Genomic DNA, 13,413 nt, shown 5'->3' on the forward strand with positions numbered 1-13,413 from the left:
AATAAGAACTGTTCCTATATTCAGTAATAAGATGTATTCTATGTATGTTTCAGATCTGATTGTGTCTCAGGAGTCTGTCTGGGTAAACTGATTGTGTCCTTGTGTGATTATGTTAACTAGACTTCCCAACATCAGATTGTCTGAGTAAACGTTCTTCCCTAGTTAATTAACTTAATATGTTAATCTGTTTTACCTGTCAATAGACAATTGTTAGAGGTTTGATGCATTGTTCATATGTCTGCTTTACTGTTAAACCAATGCCCTTTGTAACCTGAAGCCAGGGTGTATAAATCTGTGTGCTGCCTTCAAATAAAGTAGACATTCTGTTTTAAACCTGAAACTGGCTGGGTTGTGTATTGCTGATTCCCTATGCAGGACATTGTTCTCTGGTATTAACCCTTGGTACACAGTTGGTACTGTAACAAGCACTCACATTTTTTAAACTACTGAGGAGGAGTAGTTTTTTTAACCAGGCATTTAGGATAACAGATAGCGCCAACGCTCACTTCTAAACACTTGTTTAAAACTTATTAACCCCTAATCTGTTGCCTGCCACTATAATAAAATTATTAACCCCTATTCTGCCACTCCCCACCACCACCGCCACTAACTAAACCTATTAACCCCTAAACCGCCAGCCCCCCCCACATTGCCACTATTAAATTAAACTAATAACCCCTAAACCTATCACCCCCTAACTTTAAATTAAAATTACAATATCCCTATCTTAAAATAAATAAAAACTTACCTGTGAAATTAAAAAACTAAGTTCAAAAATAAAATTAACCTAACATAACTATTATACTAAACTTAAAATAACTACCAATTAAAAAACTATATTACACATTAAAAAAAACTAACACTACTAAAAAAAATTGTCTAAAATTACAAAAAATAAAAAATACTAAATTACTAAATAACAAATGAAATTGTCAAAAATAAAAACAATTACACAATCTAATAGCCCTATAAAAAATAAAAAAGCCCCCCCCCAAATAAAAAAACCCTAGCCTTCAATAAACTACCAATAGCCCTTTAAATGGCATTTTGTAGGGCATTGCCCTAAAGAAAACAGCTCTTTTACCTGGGATGAAAATACAAAGACCCCCAACAGTAAAACCCACCACCCAACCAACCCCCCAAAATAAAAAAAACTAACTTTAACAAAAACCTAAGCTACCCATTGCCCTGAAAAGGGCATTTGTATGGGCATTGCCCTTAAAAGGGCATTCAGCTCTTTTACATTGCCCTGAAAAGGGCATTTAGCTCTTTTACCTAAAGCCCAAACCCTAATCTAAAACAAAATACCAACCCAAAAAGATTTAAAAAAAAAAAACTAACACTTGCCCCCGAAGATCCACTCATAGTTTCTGAAGTCCGGACATCCATCGTCATCCAGGCGGCGAGAAGTTTTCATCTGGCGCGGAGCGTCGTCTTCATAAATCACCGCCGTACACTGGATCTTCAATGCAAGGGAGCCTTTTCAAAATGGCGTCCCTTGCATTCCTATTAGCTGATTTGATTCTTGAAATTCAAATCAGCCAATAGGATGAGAGCTACTGAAATCCTATTGGCTGTTCAAATCAGCCAATAGGATGATGGCTAATGAAATTCTATTGGCTGATTTCTTTAGGGCAATGCCCTACAAAAGGCCCTTTTAAGGGCTATTGGTAGTTTATTGTAGGCTAGAATTTTTTCTCCAACATTGGTGTGTCCGGTCCACGGCGTCATCCTTGTGGGAATATCTCTTCCCCAACAGCAAAGCTGGCCATATAGTCCCTCCTAGGCTCCGCCCACCCCAGTCATTCTCTTTGCCGTTGCACAGGCAACATCTCCACGGAGATGGTTAAGAGTTTTTTGGTGTTTAAATGTAGTTTTTTATTCTTCTATCAAGTGTTTGTTATTTTAAAATAGTGCTGGTATGTACTATTTACTCTGAAACAGAAAAGGATGAAGATTTCTGTTTGTGAGAGGAGGATGATTTTAGCAGACAGTAACTAAAATCGATTGCTGTTTCCACATAGGACTGTTGAGATGAAGTAACTTCAGTTGGGGGAAACAGTTAGCAGACTTTTCTGCTTAAGGTATGACTAGCCATATTTCTAACAAGACCATATAATGCTGGAAGGCTGTCATTTCCCCTCATGGGGACCGGTAAGCCATTTTCTTAGTCAAGCAAACAGAATAAAGGGCTTAATATGGGCTATAAAACTGGTAGACACTTTTATGGGCTAAATCGATTGCTTTATTTGGGCATTTTATACATGTTTATGCTGATAATTCACATTTATAAACTTGGGGAACGTTTTTTAACGGCAGGCACTATGTTAGACACCTTTTCCAGTCAGGGAGGGCCTTCCCAGTTGTAGGCTGAGCCTCATTTTCGCGCCATTACTGCGCAGTTGTTTTTTGAGAGCAAGACATGCAGATGCATGTGTGAGGATCTGAAAGTAGCTGGAAAAGTTTCTAGAAGGCGTCACTTGGTATCGTATTCCCCTCTGGGCTTGGTTAGGTCACAGCAAAGGCTATAGCTGGGACTGTATAGGGGTTAAATTTGTAAACGGTTCCGGTTATTTTAAGGGTTAAAGCTCTGAAAATTGGTGTGCAATACTCTTAATGCTTTAAGACACTGTGGTGTTTGAACAATTCCTTCATACTTTTTCACATATTCCCAGAAAACCGGTAACTAGAAAGATTTACCATAAAATATGGAAAAGATATATCTGTTGGTGTGAATCCAAAGGATTCCCATGGAATAAGATAAAAATTCCTAAGATTCTCTCCTTTCTACAAGAAGGTTTGGAGAAAGGATTATCTGCAAGTTCTTTAAAGGGATAGATCTCTGCTTTATCTGTCTTACTACACAAAAGACTGGCAGCTGTGCCAGATGTTCAAGCATTTGTTCAGGCTCTGGTTAGGATCAAGCCTGTTTACAGACCTTTGACTCCTCCCTGGAGTCTAAATCTAGTTCTTTCAGTTCTTCAAGGGGTTCCGTTTGAACCTTTACATTCCATAGATATTAAGTTACTATCTTGGAAAGTTTTGTTTTTGGTTGCTATTTCTTCTGCTAGAAGAGTTTCAGAGTTATCTGCTCTGCAGTGTTCTCCGCCCTATCTGGTGTTCCATGCAGATAAGGTGGTTTTGCGTACTAAGCCTGGTTTTCTTCCAAAGGTTGTTTCTAACAAGAATATTAACCAGGAGATAGTTGTGCCTTCTTTATGTCCTAATCCAGTTTCAAAGAAGGAACGTTTGTTACACAATTTGGACGTAGTCCGTGCTCTAAAATTCTATTTAGAGGCTACAAAAGATTTCAGACAAACATCTTCTTTGTTTTTTGTCTATTCTGGTAAAAGGAGAGGTCAAAAAGCGACTTCTACCTCTCTTTCCTTTTGGCTTAAAAGCATCATCCGATTGGCTTATGAGACTGCCGGACGGCAGCCTCCTGAAAGAATCACAGCTCACTCCACTAGGGCTGTGGCTTCCACATGGGCCTTCAAGAACGAGGCTTCTGTTGACCAGATATGTAAGGCAGCGACTTGGTCTTCACTGCACACTTTTGCCAAATTTTACAAATTTGATACTTTTGCTTCTTCGGAGGCTATTTTTGGGAGAAAGGTTTTGCAAGCCGTGGTGCCTTCCGTTTAGGTAACCTGATTTGCTCCCTCCCTTCATCCGTGTCCTAAAGCTTTGGTATTGGTTCCCACAAGTAAGGATGACGCCGTGGACCGGACACACCAATGTTGGAGAAAACAGAATTTATGCTTACCTGATAAATTACTTTCTCCAACGGTGTGTCCGGTCCACGGCCCGCCCTGGTTTTTTAATCAGGTCTGATGAATTATTTTCTCTAACTACAGTCACCACGGTACCATATGGTTTCTCCTATATTTTTCCTCCTGTCCGTCGGCCGAATGACTGGGGTGGGCGGAGCCTAGGAGGGACTATATGGCCAGCTTTGCTGGGACTCTTTGCCATTTCCTGTTGGGGAAGAGATATTCCCACAAGTAAGGATGACGCCGTGGACCGGACACACAGTTGGAGAAAGTAATTTATCAGGTAAGCATAAATTCAGTTTTTTTTATTGGGGGGGGGGGCTTTTTTATTTTTATAGGGCTATTAGATGTGGTGTAATTGTTTTTATTTTTGATCATTTCGTTTGTTATTTTTCGTAATTTAGTATGTTTTATTTTTTGTAATTTTAGACTTAAATTTATTTAGTAGCTAGGGTTTTTTTTAATGTGTAGTTTTGTTTTTTTAATTGGTAGTTATTTTAATTTTAGTATAATAGTTTAGTATAATAGTTATGTTAGGTTAATTTATACTTTAAATTTAGTTTTTTTTTAATTTCACAGATAATTTTTTATTTATTTTAAGATAGGGATATTGTAATTTTAATATAAAGTTAGGGGTTGTTAGGTTTAGGGGCTAATAGTTTAATTTAGTGTTTTGCGATGTGGGGGGCTGGCGGTTTAGGGGTTAATAGGTTTATTTAATGACGTTGATGTGGGAGGCCAGAGGTTTAGGGGTTAATGTATTATAGTGGTGGCGTTGTCGGGGAGGGGCAGAATAGGGGTTAATAACTTGTATTAGTGGCGGCGATGTCAGGGAGCGGAGGAATAGGGGTTAATCATTTTTATTAGTGGCAGCAATGTCGGGAGCGGCAGATTAGGGGTTAATAACTTTATTTCGGTGTTGGCGATGTCGGGGGCAGCAGATTAGGGGTGTTTAGACTTGGGGTTTATGTTAGGGTGTTTAAACGTAACTTTTTTTTCCCCATAGACATCAATGGGGTTGCGTTACAGTGATTGCCATTCCGCACTTCAGGTGTTAGGTTTTTTCTAACACTCTCTCCCCATTGATGTTTATGGGGAAAAGCGTGCACGAGCACTTCAAAGCAGCCCTTGAATTTTGTGCGGTATGGAGCTTAACGCCACCATATTGCAAGCACAAGGAGGCTTTTCAGAAACTCGTAATTGCAGCGCTATGGGGGGGGGTGTAAATTATGAAACATTTGTTGCGTTCCTTTCACACCCTCTATAGCGCAAAACTCGTAATCTAGGCATCAGTGTCTGTGTTCAGCTCCATACTAGAAGTGCATTGCTGCTCCATAGCTGACTATCTATGTGTTAAGCTCATTAGAGCATTTTATTATTTTCCTTAATGTCCCTTTTTATGTTAAAGCTGTTTAAAGAAATGAATAGTAAGTTCATAACTGATTCTCAAATATTAGTATCTGATAATGTCAACTGCCACTCTCTTTAAACATATATAAATGTAAAGGTTATTTCGTAAGTACATAAACATTTTTATTTTTTTTAATAACTGTAAGACTTTTTATGCTCTCATTTTGAGGCGAGTGTGTAAAATTACTTTAATGTCCAATTCAGCAAATATTTAACATTTTCAGTGCAACATTTGTACAAAAATAGCTGCCTGTATAAACTGAGTGTTTTTACCATTAATATTCTATAAATATTCAGTTTAACAATTAAATAAATCATGCAGCGTATTAAATTATTGCAGGTCAAAAGATTATTCTGCACTTCCTGTAAAAAGACTTTGGCATTTCCTTGTGAAACAAGAACTCCTCCAGGAAACTTTCATACGATATACCTTTACCAAGAAAAGAAAGCAAAGTGAGGTAACCTTGGAAACATAAATGTATAGTGACAGAAATTTCATAGAATGCTTGCTGTACATTTGCTCCTGCATGGTCTTGTTTGTAAGTTTAGTTATGTCTATTTTATCTTTATGAATATTTATGCATTTTATTCTTGCCCATATACTTGCAAATATTTTATTTAATTGTCATTTAATTATTATCTAAAATGTCATCAAAACATAATGCTTGCCTTGGTACAGTACATGTTGTGTTGTCACAATATTATTTGCACGATTTTCTGAAAATTATGCAATAAGGCGTCTGCAGCCTTTTTTATTACCACAATCCATTTAAAAAAAAAAATAATGCAACTTTTATTATATGTTAAGTTGGATTTTTTGAAAAATACATACCATGGAACAAAATATAGCTCACGCCATATATTGTTTTTTAAAATAATATGTATAAATAGAATAATGAGATTGAAAATGGTAAATAAAAATAAGGAAATATAAGCACAAACATTTGTGTAAGTATGATGTTTGTTTATATTGTTTTTCAATTTATTTACCATTTATTTAAGGGCCTGTTTAATTTGCCTGACAAAATGTCACTATAACATTTATCATTCTGTCATGATGGCTTTCTAATAGAAATTGGGGATGTCTCATTATTTTGTTTTTGTTTTTTTTGCGCATGTGTTTTGTGTTTGTGACTGTATGTGATGTCATGTAGTCTGTAGAAGACAGTGCGGATCGTTTAAGCTACGTAGCAGATCTACAGCAAAACAAGGTAGTATGTCTTAAATGCTCCTCCGTTAGCACTTATTACCATGTTCATTAGTGCCAGCATTTTCTGTGTTCATTTTACCAAATAGATCTTTTTTTTTCTTCACTGCTTTTTGTTTAACTTTAAATCCTTTTTAATTGTTGTATTAAAATAATTCTAAATTGCTAGAGGGCTGAAATGGACAAGAGAATACTGAAATATGTCATGATTTTGTAATAGACATAGTCTTAATGGCTGAAGATGTCTTGTGTTGTTTAAAATTTAAAATTAATTATCTACAAACATGAAAAAAGAAAACTAGCACAATATTGCACCTATTATTCAAGAAAACGATCTTTTCTCCTCCTTTTCACTTTACTATATACTAATACTACTATTTTAAACTTATTTCTGATGACTCCCCTTTAGAATTATTTTAAATGAATGATGTAAAACATGGTTGTAATGTGGACCTTTACAATTCTCTAATTAAATGTGTTCTTCTCAGTAAAATGCTGGAACAAGTGAAGTTGCATGTTTTTTTTATTATTATTCTTTGTCCATTTTTATTCTCCAAAGAGGATTCCATTTTTCCTGATTTGAAGAGTTTCTTGCAGGTTGAAGCCGATCTTGGTTACCCAGGAGGAAAAGCAAAAGTTATTCACAAGGAATCTGATATGATTATGGCCTTTGCAATTAACAAGGTAACTGTTTATATTGTAGCTATGACATAGCTGAGCATCTGCAACTTCTGAATAGTGTTTGATGGTTTTACTACTACTTATTTTTTTCCAGGTAAACTGCAATGAAATTGTCTTGGCCTCTACCCATGATGTGCAGGAACTTGATGTTTCGTGTCTCCTTGCTGCTCAGCCTTATACATGGATTGGAGAAGAATATGATAGAGAATCAAAAAGGCTGGTTTCTTGCTATATAATAATTAACATTTTGTAGCATGATATATGTTGAGCTTGTAGTAAAGTGAGACATCTATAATGTTGTGTCTTCTACAGTTCTGATGATCTTGATTTCAGAGGATCCACCTCTGCCATTCCACAAGCAAGCGTGACTTCGTTTAGTATGAGTCAAATGCAAGCCTCTTCATCAATGCCTTGGCTGGGCAGTGGACAGACAAGTACCGGAGCTGGAGTGGTATAAATTCAAATTCTTATCTAAGTAATAAATCATCAGTGTATTATGTAGGTGTGTGTGTAAATTAAGAAAGAACACAGGCACAATGGATTTAAACAGTTATGTAGTAAACATGGCATCTATAATATAAAGCCAACACACTCATTTTAGGATAAGATTATAGTAAGAGCATAAAACACATTTTCTCCAACATTGGTGTGTCCGGTCCACGGCGTCATCCATAACTTGTGGGAATATTCTCTTCCCCAACAGGAAATGGCAAAGAGCACAGCAAAAGCTGTCCACATAGCCCCTCCCAGGCTCCGCCCCCCCAGTCATTCTCTTTGCCGCTCTGAACAAGTAGTATCTCCACGGAGATGGTGAAGAGTATGTGGTGTTTAGTTGTAGTTTTTTATTCTTCTATCAAGAGTTTGTTATTTTAAAATTGTGCTGGTATGTACTATTTACTCTGAAACAGAAAGAGATGAAGAGTTCTGTTTAAAAGAGGAGTATGATTTTAGCAGCAGTAACTAAAATCAATTGCTGTTCCCATGCAGGACTGTTGAGCTGAGAGAACTTCAGTTGGGGGGAACAGTTTGCAGACTTTTCTGCTCAAGGTATGACTAGCCATTTTTCTAACAAGACTGTGAGGCTGTCATTTTTCCCTCATGGGGATCGGTAAGCCATTTTCTTAGATTTAGAAAGAATAAAGGGCTTATTATGGGCTATTAACTGGTGGACACTCTTAAGGGCTAAATCGATTGTTTATTTAAGTTATATTTTGCAAGTTTGAAGTAATTTTCACACTTTTATTGTTTGGGGAACGTTTTTATCGCCAGGCACTATTTTAGACACCTTCCCAGTCAGGAAGGGCCTTTCACTATAGTAGGCAGAGCCTCATTTTCGCGCCATTATTGCGCAGTTACTTTTAAGTGCAGTGCATGCAGCTGCATGTGTGAGGGTCTGGTGTCCACTGAAAACGTTCCTAGAAGGCTTAAATTGGTATCGTATACCCCCCTGGGATTGGTGAAGTCGCAACAAAGGCTGTGGCTGGGACTGTAGTGGGGTTAAAATTGCAAACGGCTCCGGTTTCCACATTTTAAGGGTTAACAGCTTGAAAATTGGGGTGCAATACTTTGAATGCATTAAGACACTGTGGTAAAATTTGGATAATTCCTTCATAGTTTTTCACATATTCAGTAATAAAGTGTGCCCTGTTTAACATTTAAAGAGACAGTAACTGTTTTGTTTTAAAACGTTTTTTGTGCTTTATTAACCAGTTTAAGCCTGTTTAACATGTCTGTACCTTCAGATAGATCATGTTCTGTATTTATGGAAGCCAATGTGGTTCCCCCTTCAAATATATGTGATAATTGTGCCATAGCGTCCAAAAATAGTAAGGACAGTACTGTCACAAATAGTAAGGTTGCCCAGGATGATTCCTCAGATGAAGGAAGTAGAGATAGTTCTACATCATCTCCTTCTGTGTCTATACCAGTTATGCCCGCGCAGGCGACCCCTAGTACTTCTAGCGCGCCAATGCTTGTTACTATGCAACAATTGACGGCAGTAATGGATAACTCCATAGCTAATATTTTATCCAAAATGCCAGCATTTCTGAGAAAGCGCGATTGCTCTGTTTTAAACACTGTAGAGCAGGAGGGCGCTGATGATAATTTTTCTGTCATACCCTCACACCAGTCTGAAGTGGCAGTGAGGGAGGGTTTGTCAGATGGAGAAATTTCTGATACAGGAAGAATTTCTCAGCAGGCAGAACCTGATGTTGTGACATTTAAATTTAAATTAGAGCATCTCCGCGCATTACTTAAGGAGGTGCTATCTACTCTGGATGATTGTGACAATCTGGTCATCCCAGAAAAATTGTGCAAGATGGACAAGTTCCTAGAGGTCCCGGTGCACCCTGATGCCTTTCCGATACCTAAACGGGTGGCGGACATAGTGAATAAGGAGTGGGAGAAGCCAGGCATACCTTTTGTCCCTCCTCCTATATTTAAGAAATTGTTCCCTATGGTCGACCCCAGGAAGGACTTATGGCAAACAGTCCCTAAGGTCGAGGGGGCGGTTTCTACACTAGCCAAGCGCACGACCATTCCCATTGAGGACAATTGTGCTTTCAAAGATCCTATGGATAAAAAATTGGAGGGTTTGCTTAAAAAAGATTTTTGTACAGCAAGGTTACCTCCTTCAACCTATTTCGTGCATTATTCCTGTCACTACAGCGGCGTGGTTCTGGTTCGAGGAACTGGAAAAGTCGCTCAGTAGGGAGACTCCGTATGAGGAAGTCATGGACAGAATTCACACACTTAAGTTAGCTAATTCCTTTATTTTAGACGCCGCTTTGCAGTTAGCGAGGTTAGCGGCGAAAAATTCAGGGTTTGCAATTGTGGCGCGCAGAGCGCTCTGGCTAAAGTCTTGGTCGGCGGATGTATCTTCCAATACAAAATTGCTTAATATCCCTTTCAAAGGTAAGACCCTTTTTGGGCCAGAATTGAAAGAGATTATTTCAGACATCACTGGGGGAAAGGGCCATGCCCTCCCACAAGATAGACCTTTCAAGGCTAAGAATAAGTCAATTTTCGTTCCTTTCGCAATTTCAGGAACGGACCGGCTTCCAACTCTGCAGCCTCTAGACAAGAGGGTAACGCTTCCCAGGTTAAACCAGCTTGGAAACCAATGCAAGGCTGGAACAAGGGTAAACAGGCCAAGAAGCCTGCTGCTGCTACCAAGACAGCATGAAGGGGTAGCCCCCAATCCGGGACCGGATCTAGTAGGGGGCAGACTCTCTCTCTTTGCTCAGGCTTGGGCAAGAGATGTTCAGGATCCCTGGGCACTAGAAATAGTCTCTCAGGGTTATCTTCTAGAATTCAAGGAACTACCCCCAAGGGGAAGGTTCCACATGTCTCACTTATCTTCAAACCAAATAAAGAGACAGGCATTCTTACATTGTGTAGAAGACATGTTAAAGATGGGAGTGATACACCCAGTTCCAACTGTGGAACAAGGTCAAGGGTTTTACTCAAATCTGTTTGTAGTTCCCAAAAAAGAGGGAACTTTTAGACCAATTCTGGATTTAAAAATTCTAAACAAATTTCTCAGAGTTCCATCGTTCAAAATGAAAACCATTCGAACAATTTTACCTACAATCCAGGAGGGTCAATTTATGACTACCGTGGATTTAAAGGATGCGTATTTACATATTCCTATCCACAAAGATCATCATCAGTTCCTAAGGTTCGCCTTTCTGGACAAACATTATCAGTTCGTGGCTCTCCCATTCGGGCTGGCCACTGCTCCAAGAATTTTCACAAAGGTGCTCGGGTCCCTTCTAGCAGTTCTAAGACCAAGGGGTATTGCAGTGGCACCTTATCTGGACGACATTCTAATCCAAGCGTCGTCTCTTTCCAAAGCAAAGGCTCATACAGACATTGTTATAGCCTTTCTCAGATCTCACGGGTGGAAGGTGAACGTAGAAAAGAGTTCACTGTCTCCGTCGACAAGAGTTCCCTTTTTGGGAACAATAATAGATTCTTTAGAAATGAAGATCTTCCTGACAGAAGTCAGAAAGTCAAAGCTTCTAAACGCTTGTCAAGTTCTTCACTCTATTCTGCAGCCTTCCATAGCTCAGTGCATGGAAGTAGTAGGGTTGATGGTTGCAGCAATGGACATAGTTCCTTTTGCTCTAATTCATCTAAGACCATTACAACTGTGCATGCTCAAGCAGTGGAATGGGGACTATACAGACTTGTCTCCAAAGATTCAAGTAGACCAGATGACCAGAGACTCACTCCGTTGGTGGTTGTCCCAGGATCACCTGTCTCAGGGAATGAGTTTCCGCAGACCAGAGTGGGTCATTGTCACGACCGACGCCAGTCTATTTATTAGGCTGGGGCGCGGTCTGGGATTCCCTGAAAGCTCAGGGTTTATGGTCTCGGGAAGAGTCTCTTCTCCCGATCAACATCCTGGAACTGAGAGCGATATTCAATGCTCTCCGGGCTTGGCCTCAACTAGCGAAGGCCGGATTCATAAGATTCCAGTCAGACAACATGACGACTGTAGCTTACATCAACCATCAAGGGGGAACAAGGAGTTCCTTGGCGATGAGAGAGGTATCCAAAATCATCAAATGGGCGGAGGATCATTCCTGCCACCTATCTGCAATCCACATCCCAGGAGTAGACAACTGGGAGGCGGATTATCTGAGTCGTCAGACTTTTCATCCGGGGGAGTGGGAACTCCACCCGGAGGTGTTTGCCCAGTTGACTCAATAATGGGGCATTCCAGACATGGATCTGATGGCGTCTTGTCAGAACTCCAAGGTTCCTTGCTACGGGTCCAGATCCAGGGATCCCAAGGCGACTCTAGTGGATGCATTAGTGGCGTCTTGGTCGTTCAAGCTAGCTTATGCGTTTCCACCATTCCCTCTCCTTCCCAGGCTTGTAGCCAGGATCAAACAGGAGAAGGCCTCTGTAATTCTGATAGCTCCTGCGTGGCCGCGCAGGACTTGGTATGCAGACCTGGTGAATATGTCATCGGCTCCACCATGGAAGCTACCTTTGAGACAGGATCTTCTAGTACAAGGTCCATTCGAACATCCAAATCTAGTTTCTCTGCAGCTGACTGCTTGGAAATTGAACGTTTGATTTTATCCAAGCGTGGGTTTTCAGATTCAGTGATAGATACTCAGGTCCAAGCCAGAAAACCTGTGACTAGAAAGATTTACCATAAAATATGGAAAAGATATATCTGTTGGTGTGAATCCAAGGGATTCTCCTGGAGTAAGATTAAAATTCCTAAAATCCTCTCCTTTCTCCAAGAAGGTTTGGATAAGGGATTGTCAGCGAGTTCTCTAAAAGGACAGATTTCTGCTTTATCTGTCTTGTTACACAAACGACTGGCAGCTGTGCCAGATGTACAAGCTTTTGTACAGGCTTTGGTCAGAATCAAGCCTGTTTACAGACCCATGACTCCTCCCTGGAGTCTAAATTTAGTTCTTTCAGTTCTTCAAAGGGTTCCGTTTGAACCCTTACATTCCATAGATATCAAGTTACTATCTTGGAAAGTTCTGTTTTTGGTTGCTATTTCTTCTGCTAGAAGAGTTTCTGAATTATCTGCTTTGCAGTGTGACCCACCCTATCTGGTGTTCCATTCAGATAAGGTTGTTTTGCATACCAAGCCTGGTTTTCTTCCAAACGTTGTTTCCAACAAGAATATTAACCAGGAAATAGTTGTTCCTTCTTTGTGTCCGAATCCAGTTTCAAAGAAGGAACGTTTGTTACACAATTTAGATGTAGTCCGTGCTTTAAAGTTCTATTTAGAAGCAACAAAGGATTTCAGACAAACTTCTTCTTTGTTTGTCGTTTTTTCTGTTAAGAGGAGAGGACAAAAATCTACTGCTACCTCTCTTTCTTTCTGGCTGAAAAGCATCATCCGATTGGCTTATGAGACTGCCGGACGGCAGCCTCCTGAACGAATCACAGCTCACTCTACTAGGGCTGTGGCTTCCACATGGGCCTTCAAGAACAAGGCTTCTGTTGATCAGATATGTAAGGCAGCGACTTGGTCTTCTCTGCACACTTTTGCCAAATTCTACAAATTTGATACTTATGCTTCTTCGGAGGCTATTTTTGGGAGAAAGGTTTTGCAAGCCGTGGTGCCTTCTGTTTAGGTAACCTGATTTGCTCCCTCCCTTCATCCGTGTCCTAAAGCTTTGGTATTGGTTCCCACAAGTTATGGATGACGCCGTGGACCGGACACACCAATGTTGGAGAAAACAGAATTTATGCTTACCTGATAAATTACTTTCTCCAACGGTGTGTCTGTTCCACGGCCCGCCCTGGTTTTTTAATCAGGTTTGAAACATTTCTCTCTATACACTACAGTCACCACGGCAC

General features: G+C 39.7%; 1 protein-coding gene across 2 annotated transcripts in view; it reads left to right on the plus strand.

The window, feature by feature from the left end:
* The window catches only part of DMXL2 (Dmx like 2), a 641,271-nt gene that overhangs the window by 566,473 nt on the left and 61,385 nt on the right, over positions 1–13,413 (plus strand). For both annotated transcript variants that reach the window (XM_053717470.1, XM_053717469.1), the window contains 5 exons: positions 5,524–5,641; positions 6,338–6,394; positions 6,988–7,074; positions 7,166–7,287; positions 7,384–7,522. In XM_053717470.1, coding sequence (XP_053573445.1) covers positions 5,524–5,641; positions 6,338–6,394; positions 6,988–7,074; positions 7,166–7,287; positions 7,384–7,522 — 523 coding nt within the window. The remainder of the gene's footprint in view (positions 1–5,523; positions 5,642–6,337; positions 6,395–6,987; positions 7,075–7,165; positions 7,288–7,383; positions 7,523–13,413) is intronic.

The sequence above is a fragment of the Bombina bombina genome, chromosome 6 (genome assembly GCF_027579735.1).
Source record: "Bombina bombina isolate aBomBom1 chromosome 6, aBomBom1.pri, whole genome shotgun sequence".
Taxonomy (NCBI): domain Eukaryota; kingdom Metazoa; phylum Chordata; class Amphibia; order Anura; family Bombinatoridae; genus Bombina; species Bombina bombina.